At 44.6% G+C, this 12050-nt stretch overlaps 1 protein-coding gene across 4 annotated transcripts in view; it reads left to right on the top strand.

Moving 5' to 3' along the window:
- arhgap15 (Rho GTPase activating protein 15) overlaps nt 1-12050 on the top strand; it is an 806049-nt gene that overhangs the window by 61968 nt on the left and 732031 nt on the right. For 3 of the 4 annotated variants that reach the window (XM_068034997.1, XM_068034998.1, XM_068034999.1), the window contains one exon: nt 7548-7784. The exons of the other annotated variant lie outside the window; for it this stretch is intronic. In XM_068034997.1, coding sequence (XP_067891098.1) covers nt 7665-7784 — 120 coding nt within the window. In that variant the 5' untranslated portion in view covers nt 7548-7664. The remainder of the gene's footprint in view (nt 1-7547; nt 7785-12050) is intronic. 4 annotated transcript variants of the gene reach the window in all.

The following is a 12050-nucleotide window of genomic DNA, read 5'->3' as shown; positions in this document are numbered from 1 at the left end:
TGCGACTGCACCCCGTGACAGGAGCAGCAATGGAGGAGGCCCCAGAATTGAGGTAAGTGTGTGGGGCCTCGCTGGGGACAAACGGCTGGTGCACAGCGAGGCGGCGGTGGTCGGTTGGGGGGGTGGGGGGGGAGGTTCTCCAGCGGGGGTGGTTGTGCCATGGGATGGGGCCCTCCATGGGGCACAGGGAGCCCAATCAGGAGGGCCCTCCCCCAACATGCAAGGATGCCGCCAGGTTTTACTGGGCGATCTCCTCAACTGCCAAAGTGCCTGTCTGCCACTGGTAATATATCAGCAGCAGTGGGATGAGGCCCTTAGGGGGCAAATAATTGGCAACTAAAGGGCCTTAATTGGCCTGGGGTGGGCAGGCCACTTGTCACTTCCCCGCTGCTTGTAAAAATGCAGCAGGGCAGGAAGGTGAAGGGAATGGCATTCCCCGCGTTCCACTCAATATTATACCCCCCTCACCTCCAGCCCATTCCTGTGAGGGGGTGCAATTTTCCAGCCAATATCTTTAACTGGAACTCCTCCCATACTGCACTGAAGACTATGGCTGGGATTTTACTGGCATTGGGTGAGTCCCGACATTAGGACCAAATGTGGGTCCCAAGACCGCGGTGGTAATCTTCCTAGCAGTGACCAATTAAGAGGCCGCCTCTGGGCCTGCCACCCATCGAAAGAGGTAAACGCTGCTGATGCTGCAAGGAGAACCTCCATTTTGAGGCACCCTCACGGAGGAGTTGAAAATTTTATTTCTGTGTCAGGGCCAGGCAAGTAGGCCTCAGTGATCAGAGGGGAAACCCCTCCAGCAGCTGCAGCAGGGCCACAGCGGCAGCCTTTATTACTGTGGGCCCCCTCCTTGGACCATGTGATTCCTGGATGCCTCCTCTACGCCAACCAGAGGCCACTAGGAGGCCATCTCCATGCAGTTGGCAGCCACACCACATGGCAGGGGGCTGTGTTGCCTGGGAAGGTGACCTTTAATTGGGCCTTTTAATTACCTTAATTGGTCGTGCGCTTCCGGTTGGCAGGTGGCTGAGCCGTTGCCTTTTACTTATAAAATAGCACAGCAGTGGGACTGCTTCGGGGAGCTCTCTCAACACAGCTTTCCAGCATTTTACTATCCTACTAGCCTCCCAGCCCATCGCACCTGGGCTGTTAAAATCCCGGCCTATGTGTTCAAGTTCTGCAGTGTGCCTTGAAGGCACAATTATCCCTGCCTCTGAAGCAAGAATGCCCTTAACTGAGCTGGAGTTAAGAGGTGAGATTTTTGTCACCAGCGAAGTATAAAAGTACAAATAAATTCAACTATTTTTAGCGTTAGCAAGTAAGAATATGACAGCAGGTCATTGGCTTTATGTACTCCTAGCCAGTGGTATCACTGCAGTATGCATTAACCAGATAAAATGTAAAGTGATAAAATGTTACCTGCTTCACTGTTCCAACACAAGACTAGAATTTATTTATGATCAGGATTTCAGAATCAGAAAATATTCATCCCTATTTGTTTCTCTGGTTTTGTGACTGTTCTCTCAGGATTTGATAAAGTATGATAAATTGAAACATAACTAATGTGGTTGTGTGAGAGGATGAACAAGAAATTAGCCTTACAGAGTTTAAATAAGCTATGATTACAAGTAAAGATGACAGAAGCGAAGTTTAAATAGAGGCAGGATTGGGAAAAAAACCTTCAAGTAAGAGAATACGTGACAAACAAATAATTTACAAGGTTTGTATTAATTTATGATACTTGTAGCCAAATTAAGTTAAATGAATACTGTCACCAAAGCATGAGCATTAATTTATTTAGAATTGGTTAGTACAATTAAAACCATTGTCAAAGCTAACGATTTGTACTGTCAGCACATACATGACTGGAGCCATGAACTATAAATAATACTACATTTCTGTTGAAGCACACGTCTGTAATCTGTCATGCAAATGGAAATTTGACCCCACAATGTCAAGAAATTACCCTGTTTTCACACAGATTAAAAGATAATTTGGTGGATCGGCTTTAGTTTGTATTTAGTCACAGGAAAAAAAGCTGTGAAGCAACAGATTGTAAGTAAAACTTTTAGCCACAAAATTCAGACCTCTAGTACATAGTTTTTCAGTACTATGAGTGCTGTTTTTCCTCCAAAATGGCATCCACAGCCCATGCCCCCTTCTGATGCTTGCTGTGCCCAATGCCATTTTGTTGAGGATGTTAGGGCACACACTGGGAATGTCCGCAAGACGTATGAAGAGTAGGCAGATGTAACGCTGATTTAACACCAGCGTCGGCATTTTGGAGCTCAATGCTCCAGCTACTGCCTTCTCCTAACTTCACATAGCTGAACAGAAGTTCTCAAATAGGCAGGAACCCCACCAGTGCTATTTAAAGGGATCATCAACTACATTCAGGTCAGTTGTGTGATTTTTATAGACTCTTGCTGCAATTGGAGAAGTGTTTTGGTGGTTTTCAAAGCTGTTATGGTCTACAGGGAGTGATGTCACATCTGCTGACGGTCATTGTCCTGACTTCAAGGATTCTGCACAAACCACTCGTTCCCAGACATGGGTGCAATAATTTACATACCCTTTGGACTCCGACATGAAAGGGAGAATGAACAGAGGTGACACAGAGCAGGACAAGCTGCTGGAAAAGGAAGGAGGAGTGGGAGAAGGACTCTCAGCAGGAGGCCAGATCCGCCAAGGGTGGTCAAGGATCAATTCTCTAAACTGAACCTCAGTGAGAAACAGTGGACGGAATTTTACCAGCCACCAGGTGGCAGGAACGGAGGTGGAGAGACATGTAAAATAGCAGTGAGCTGCGATGAGACAGCCTCCTGACACAGTCCGCCACCAGGCTGTGAGGCGGATCGGCTGTCCACTCCGAGGAAGCAGGCAGCTGATTTGCATAATTAAAGACCCAATAAAGGGCCATTTTATGGGGTTGCTGTCATTTTTCCAATGGTACAGCAACGCCTCCCACCTTCCCATACGGCGTGGGGATTCTGCCAGCTTTGTGGAGGCCTCATGGCTCAAACAGGGGGCCATGGGCAGGAAAGGTACTTCTGTGACCCCAACAATCCCCCCGAAGGGGTTTTCCCCTCCAATTCTCAGCCCTCTGAATTTTTTATTTACTTATCTGGAGGCACTCCGAGGTCTCCTGCCTGCCTTAGCAGTGCCCACTTCTCCCAGTGGTGCGACTGAGGCTTTAGAGCTGCTGGCCCTGTGATTGGGCTGGCAACATGGAAAGCCTGTCTGCCATTCTTAATTGGACTGCGGGCCTGCAGGTGACCAATTAGAAGGTCGCCTGCAGTATAATCGCCAAGCTGGTCCTGTTGCCTACAAGTGCGGGATTAGGACCCGCTTTTTGCCCTGATGTCAGGGTCCCGAAGCCCGGGCTAAAATTCAGCCCAGTGTGTCAAACATAGCTGCTTTGCTAAGGAGGTCCTCACTGAGATCTGTCACCAGCTGCAACCACAACGGCAGGGTCACAGCAGAGCAAGGATGGCATTGCCACTGGCTGTGAAAGTGGCCGTGGCCAAGAACATTTATACGTATGCTTCCTTCCAGTCTGGAACAGGCAATATTTGCAACATCTCTCAGTTCGCCATCCACTGTTGCATAAGGGAGGTCACTGTGGCTTTGCATTCCAAGACAGCATTTCATTCTCATTTGCCGAAGAAAAGCAGGTGGAGCAAGCACACGGCTTTATGAGGATTGAAAACTTCCTCATGGTGGACAGTGCCATTGACTGCATGCAGTTTGTTTTGCGGGTGCTGCATGTCCATTCAGAAATGCACTGCAACCAGGAAAGATTCCACTCCCTCAATGCCCAGCTAATGTGCAACCACACTCAGAGTATCATGCAGGTCAGTGCCCAGTATCATGGCAGCAGTCATGATGCCTTCATTCTGCAGCCATCTGCTGTACCATCTGCATTTCAGCCACCAAGGTAAACCAGAGTGGCTACTCGATGACAAAGACTATCTGCTGACCATATGGCTCAAAACTCTGGTGCAGTTAAGCAGCATGCACATAGCAAAAACCATGCTGCCACACAAAATGTGATTGAGTAGACCATTGGCGTGCTTAAAGCATGCCTCCGCTGCCTGTCCTGCTCTGACGGACCCCTGCAGGAGAGTACATGTTAAGTTACGTCATAGTGTGCGACATGCCGAAAACCCTCACCATCACAAGGCGACAGCCCTTGTCACCAGGTATGTGGCAACCAGCTGAGGAGGAGAAGGAAGAGGAGGAGGAAGGCAAGAGGCAACAAACACAGCTCCTTTCTGGTTGGCTGTCCATGATCAACTCATCCAACTGCAGTACCAGTGAAGGCAACCCCGATTCCCCACTCATCACCTTACCTTCCCTCTGTTATTGACTGTCACAGCATGCTTTTGGCTACAATGTTAAAATAAAAGCCACCACAAAACTAACGTTCCAAACCAAATATACAAACCATCCAATATTCCATAAAAAAGTCAGCTACTCATCCTTTTACATTTCTTTAGTGTCTGTTTTCTGTGTGTCTTTGCCTGTCCTTGTCCTTCACAGTGCTACTCCAGTGGCTGCAGCATGGCTGCTGGAAGACTGTTGATTTTCAGTGGGGAGACTGTAGATGGCCTTGGAGGATGGCCTCGAGCAGCTATGGCCCTAGAAGGCCCGACTGCAGACTGCACCATCTCGGCATGGGTGGCAGCAGTCTGGGCTCACAGGCTAACAGGCAGCAACAAAGACACTTGCAGAGTGGCAGTGATGGGAGGACAATTGCTGTCTTCCTGACAGAGGACAGCAGGTTTATGCTCCACGGTGGCACTGCCACTTGCCACAGGCGGTGCCTCAACAATCCTACCAATGTGTTGGAAGGCAGATTGCTGGACTGCTGTGAGACCCTGCAAGTCCCTTTCAGCACTGGTTTCTGCAGCTATGATGGCAACAGTCTGAGTACATATGACACCGAGCTGAGTTTTCATGAAATCAGTCTAAGCTTTCATGGTAGCAAGCTGACCTTGCATAACTTTAGTCCAATCTTCCACCTCAGCAGCCAGACATTAAGTGGCTTCTACTTGTGCTGCAGTGGAAGCTGAGACATTGGCCATCGGACCCTACATCAGGGATGTGGCTGTAAGTGCTCAACTTCCATGCTGGAAGGGATGGGCTTCAAGCTCTGCGCAAAGTCTTGTGCCAAGGTGGTGCTGGGCTCCTCCATGCTTCTTGATATTGACAGCAGATTTTCTGGCAGGCCTGCCAATGCACCAAGCATTTTGTCACATAAACCTAGGCCCCCTGTTGAGTTTTGCAGCCACTGAGCAGTGAATTTAGCACTGGCTGCACTCAGCTAATGTGCAAATCAGCAAGCAGCATGGAGTTGCTGCCTGCATCGGAAGCAATGGACATGAGTTAATTATGCATTGCGATACCCGTGCCCATTTTTGGGCCCTGTCCAATTGTGTAGCTTTTATGTCTGTTAAGGGATAATCAGGGAGTAGAGTCCAGCTGCCATTTGTATTGTTGGACGATATATATCTCAATTTATCGAGGACTAAGATCTCCAGGTCATTCTAACTTACCCTGAAACTTTTAGAAAATTACAAGTTCAGTGAATTCAGTAACAAGAGTTTAGTTTTTCATAAATTTGACTCCCATTCACCACTATTCATTAACAGAATATGAAGGAACAATATTTTAAAAAGCATGCTCTATTTTGTCTTCCAAATTTCAGCCATGTGACAATTATTGGGCTATTATGAATGAACAATTGATGGCAATAAAAATTTGATAATATAGAAAGGATCAAAATTAAAGTAATTGTAGCATTTAAGTAACAAAGGAGATGAAAAACAAATGCTTTCTAGAGCCCAAAATCTCTCTTTAATGTCAAAAGCTCAATAGGTCTGTTGCTGATGTATATCAGCCTCTATGTTAAGCTTGCATCATTAAAACCATGTCACTACCCTAGTGTTAGACAAGACAATGTTGTACACACTGAAGTCAATTTTCACCTGGTTTACCTGCTGTTAATGTAATGTGTAAAGATGGTGGTGCAATACTTATTATCCTGATTACACCTTTATGAGCTCTGCCACCACTTTGGTCGAAGGACCAGAGCAGTCAGTTGTCTATCTGTGTGACATGGCAACAATATTAAAACAGCTGTTTTGTCATGCAGATAGGAACCCATTGCAATTTTTACAGGAAACATTGGGGCAACCACTCGGTGATGGGACTGTTCATAAAGTGTGCGGTAGAGGTATTAAATCAGGGACATTTAAAGAGGCAATTACTGGAGTTTTCTGCTAGCACAGACTTGATAGGCTGAATGGCCTCCTTCTGTGCTGTACAATTCTATGATTCAGTACGTATGCAAATAAGTAATGGTCGTTGCAGAACTGTAAATTTGGAAAGAGAACTTTTTCTCGTATTTCAGAGATTTTGCAGACTCAGGCAATTAAGTCTGCTAGAGCGTGGGTGACCATCTCTCGTAATTCCTATCTGGGTGGTGGGTGAAGAAGAGGATCATGAGTAGCAGGTATGACAGATAAGAGAGGAGCAAGTTGCATGGAAAGCTGGTGCACAAATGTCAAGAGGAAGGCAGTCAACCAAGGATCCACACAATGGATCTACAGAAACTGAATAGTATACCTCCATTTCATCAAGGATCAATATATTAGGAGGCACCAGTTCCACTGAGAGCTTGCCTCAGCTGCAGCTAAAGCTGGAGCCCATACTTAGAGGTGGCCAGGTGTTGACTGTTATCTTCAAGGTTGCAATGTCGTTACATTTTTTTAACTACTGCAGCAGGTGTCATGGTGTACATCAGCCAAGAAGGGCTTCTATTCAATGAATGTGCAGGTAGTCACAGGTCATGTTGTGAAAATTATGTATATGTGTGGGGGGGGGGGGGGGGGCAGGTGTCATAATGCTGCCATACTGCAACAGTTCAGAATGCCTGCATTTTTCCAGCAAGTGGTTGGATGGGTCATTGGCAGCAAGGGCTATGTTCTATCTATATGACTCATGACACCATGTCACCATCAGCAGTCTCCCGTTGAACACTGCTACAACAATAGCCATAAGAGTACCCATGCCATCATTAAGCAGCTGTTCCGAATATTGAAGCTGATATTTGTATAGCCTCATACATAAAAAAGGCCACTTTGATAAGGAGCAGAGAGTAAGTGGCACTCAAAGAATGGCATCCCCGGAAGAGTTAATGCCATCAGGAGAGGAAGGGAAAAAACTGGGGCAAAATATAAAAAGGAAAGAATGGTAAAATAATAAATAAGTTTATTTCATCTGCCTTGAAAATAATGAATATATCTTTTGTATTGCATGCTACAGAATAAACCTTTAACAAATGACTATATAACATATTAAGCCAAAGTGTGAGTAATAGCTAATGCAGTTAATTTATGTTTACCTGAATTAATCGAATGCATTTTAACTGATTGAATTCACTGATAGTTTTTAACAAACAGGAATCCATGAGGCTAGGCTTGTGTGGGCTTAATCAAGCAACTGAAGGGCACTCCCATCTGTTTTATTTTTAGGTCTGGTCGGCTGAAGCCTGCTGCAAAACCAAAAGCCTTAATATTTTAATTCTTAGTGAAGAAACAAAGTAAGTGAGACTGGAGCCTCCAAATCCTAATAAACCTCCCATCCAGCTAATGGACATTTGGGAGGTTCACTTGGATGAAAGTACAGATCGCAAATTCTACATTAACACGGTCACAAAAGAGAAGACATGGAAACCACCAAGGCTCTTTCTGGGAATGCGAGACATGAAGGTAATTGGAAAATTTCAAAAGGATAAGGAAATAGTTGTATGGTCCTTCCTGATTCATTCAGGGTAAGGTTTCTGCAGTATGACCAATGATACAAAACTTGATGTTCTATTGAGACAAAGATAATCATACTGCAGATGTATTACCGTGTTCAGAAAAGTCTATCCCGAGAAATCTGGAAGCAACTGAATGATGTTTCATTTTAATTGAGGGATAACACAATTCTCAAAGTGAAAAATTATTGATTGTCTTGTGTCCTATCACGCTTCTTATTTATTCATTGGGTTCCACTGTTCCAAACCACTTCCCGGTGACAATGACTTCTTGAAATTTGTAACTGTAAAAAAAAAAGGATTACTTATACAATTACCAAATACAATTATCTATTTCTTTACAATAGCATTATTCCTTTTGCTTTTCAATTATTTTATATGAAGGTGATTTCTTCATTTCTACGTCTTATAGTATTGCATCTAGTTACTCTGAATTGCAGGATTGGACAAGTGGTGTTCCCCAGGGATCTCTTATGGGGCATCAACTTTTCAACACATTTATTAATGAATTAGATGAAGGATTAGAGAATTGTATATCCAAATTTGCAAATTACACTATGTTGGGAGCGACAGTGAGTAGTGCAAAAGCAAAATACTGCATTTGCTGAAAATCTAAAATAAAAGCAGAAAATGTGTGGAATGCTCAACAGGCCAGACAGCATCTATGCAGAGAGAAGCAGAGTTAACATTTTAGGTTAATGACCTTTTGTCTGAACTGGAAACATTTAAAGATATTGAGGTTTTAAGTAAGTACAGAGGAAGAGAAAGGGGGACGGGTGGGGAAAAAGAACAAAAGGAAGGTCTCTCATGGGGTGGAAGGCAGAAGAGATTCAATAACAAAAGGGATGATGGTGCAAGGCAAAAAGAGATGGCAATGGGACAAGTAATGAAACAAAGGATGGATCGAAGAGGAAGTGTAAATGGAAAAGCTGTGTCATCACCAAAAGCTGCTGTCTAAAAAAAGGAGGCAGAGGTTATGATTTGAAATTGTTGATCTCAGTGTTGAATCCAGAAGGCTCCAAAGCTGTCTAAATGAAAGGTGAGGTGCTGTTCCTCAAGTTTATGTAATTGGAAACATGTTTGAGGTCGAGAAGGGTCAGTGCGGATGTAGGCCAGAGAAATAAACGACAGGAAGCTCGGGATCATACTTGCAGACTGAATGGGGATGTTCTGCAAAGTGGTCACCCAATCTGCGTTTGGTATTCCGAATACAGAAAAGACTGTAAAAAAAAAAGGATTACTTATACAATTACCAAATACAATTATCTATTTCTTTACAATAGCATTATTCCCTTTTGCTTTTCAATTATTTTATATGAAGGTGATTTCTTCATTTCTACGTCTTATAGTATTGCATCGAGTTACTCTGAATTGCAGTATTGGACAAGTGGTGTTCCCCAGGGATCTCTTATGGAGCATCAACTTTTCAACACATTTATTAATGAATTAGATGAAGGATTAGAGAATTGTATATCCAAATTTGCAAATTATACTAAGTTGGGAGGGACAGTAAGTAGTGCAAAAGCAAAATACTGAATTTGCTGAAAATCTAAAATAAAAGCACAGTGGCGCAGTGGTTAGCACCGCAGCCTCACAGTTCCAGCGACCCGGGTTCAATTCTGGGTACTGCCTGTGTGGAGTTTGCAAGTTCTCCCTGTGTCTGCGTGGGTTTCCTCCGGGTGCTCCGGTTTCCTCCCACAAGCCAAAGACTTGCAGGTTGATAGGTTAATTGTCCATTATAAATTGCCCCTAGTATAGGTAGGTGGTAGGCAAATATAGGGACAGGTGGGGATGTGGTAGGGATATGGGATTAGTGTAGCATTAGTATAAATGGGTAGTTGATGGTCGGCACAGACTCGATGGGCCGAAGGGCCTGTTTCAGTGCTGTATCTCTAAAACTAAAACTAAACTAAAACTGCATTGTAAGCAACAAATACAGTATACTAAATTGAATGAAGTGCAAGTAAATTGCTGTATCACCTGGAAGAAGTATTTGGGATCCTAGATGGTGGGAAAGGAGGAGGTAAAAGGGCAGGCATTGCATCTTCTGTGGCATAGAGTCGTACAGCATAGAAACAGGCCCTTCGGCCCACCACGTTCATGCGACCATAATGCCTATCTATACTAATCCCACCTGCCTGCATTAATTTCATATCCCTCTATACCTTACTCATTCAAGTCCATATGGCTCTTAAACGTTGCTACTGTTCCTGCCTCCACCACCTCCTCTGGCAGCTCATTCCAGATACCCACTCTTCTTTGTGTGAAAAATTTACCCCTTTGATCCCCTTTAAACCTCCTCCCTCTCACCTTAAATCTATGCCCTCTAGTTTTAGTCACCCCTACCATGGGAAACAGACTCTGGCTATCTACCCTATCTATGCCTCTCATAATTTTATATACCTCTATCATGTCCCCTCTCAGCCTCCTTCGCTCCAGGGAAAACAGACCCAGCCTATCCAATCTCTCTTTTTAACTCAAGCCCTCCAAACCAGGCAACATCCTTGTGAATCTTTTCTGCACCCTCTCTATCTTAAACACATCTTTCTTGTAGTGTGGTGACCAGAACTGCACACAGTACTCCAAATGTGGCCTAACTAATGTTATGTACAATTGTATCATGACGTCCCAACTCTTATATTCAATGCCTCGGCTGATGAAGGCAAGCATGCCATATGCCGCCTTCACCACCCTGTCTACCTGTGTTGCCACTTTCAGGGAACTATGTACTTGCACCCCAAGGTCTCTCTGCTCAACAACACTCTCCAGGGCCCTGCCATTCACTAGTTTAACTTCCAAAATGTATCACTTCGCATTTGTCTGCATTAAATTCCATTTGCCAATCCCTTGTCCACTTTCCCAGTTGATCTATATCCTGTTGTAACCTTAGACAACCTTCTTCACTGTACACTATACCACCAATTTTGGTGTCATCTGCAAACTTACTAATCATGCTCCCTACATTCACATTCAAGTCATTAATATATATGACAAAGAACAGAGGGCCCAGCACCGATCCCTGTGGCACACACTGGTCACCGGCCTCCAATCTGAAAAACAACCCTCCACTACCACCCTCTGCCTCCTATCACCAAGCCAATTTTGTATCCAATTTGCTAGCTCACCCAGGATCCCATGTGTTCGAACCTTCCGGACCAGCCTACCATGCAGGACCTTGTCAAAGGCCTTGCTAATGTCCATGTAAACAACGTCCACCGCCCTGCCCTCGTCAATCCTCTTGATCGCCTCTTCAAAAAACTCAATCAAATTTGTGAGACATGATTTCCCACGCACAAAGCCATGCTGACTATCCCTAATCAGACCTTGCCTTTCCAAATGCATATAAATCATGTCTCTCAGAATCCCTTCCAATAACTTTCCCACCGCTGATGTAAGGCTCACCGGCCTGTAGTTCCCTGGCTTATCCCTGCTGCTCTTCTTAAATAAAGACACAACATTAGCTATCCTCCAGTCTTCCAGTACCTCACACGTGGCTAATGATACAAAAATCTCTGCCAGGGCCCCAGCAATCTCCTCCCTTGCTTCCCAGAGCATCCTGGGATACACCTGGTCAGGCCCTGTGAATTTATCCACCTCAATGTGCTTCAAAACCTCCAACACCTCCTCCTTTGTAATGTTGATATGCTCCAGGATATCACTGTTCTCTCCCTTGAACTCACTAGCTTCCATGACCTTCTTCACAGTAAATACAGATGAGAAGTATCCATTTAAGACCTCACCCATTTCCCGTGACTCCACACATAGATTACCACACTGATCCTTAAGGGGACCTACTCTCTCCCTAGCTACCCTTTTACTCTTAATATACTTAAAGAATCTTTTAGGATTCTCCTTTATCTTATCTGCCAGGGAAATCTCATGGCCGCTTTTCGCCCTCCCAATTTCCTTCTTAAGTGTACTCCTACATCTCTTATACTCCTCGAGGGACTCGCTTGATCCCAGCTGCCTATACCTGACATATGTGCTTGCACTGGAAGGTGCTGTGGGAAGGGGAGGGTGTGTTGGGGGTGATGGAGGAGTGGGCTAGGATATTGCCGAGAGAACAGTTTCTTCGGAATACTGAAAGGGGAGGGGAAGATGTTCCTAATGTAACTATTTTAGTGTGTCTATCACATCTCAAAAGTTACAGATGCAAAGTGGATTTCACATATGCACCTAATTGGTTCGAACACCAATAAATCACAACTGAACAGAT

The sequence above is a fragment of the Heterodontus francisci genome, chromosome 7, assembly GCF_036365525.1.
Source record: "Heterodontus francisci isolate sHetFra1 chromosome 7, sHetFra1.hap1, whole genome shotgun sequence".
Lineage (NCBI taxonomy): Eukaryota > Metazoa > Chordata > Chondrichthyes > Heterodontiformes > Heterodontidae > Heterodontus > Heterodontus francisci.
The sequence above is the reverse complement of the archived record's forward strand: the minus strand, read 5'-3'. Positions and strand labels throughout refer to the sequence as shown.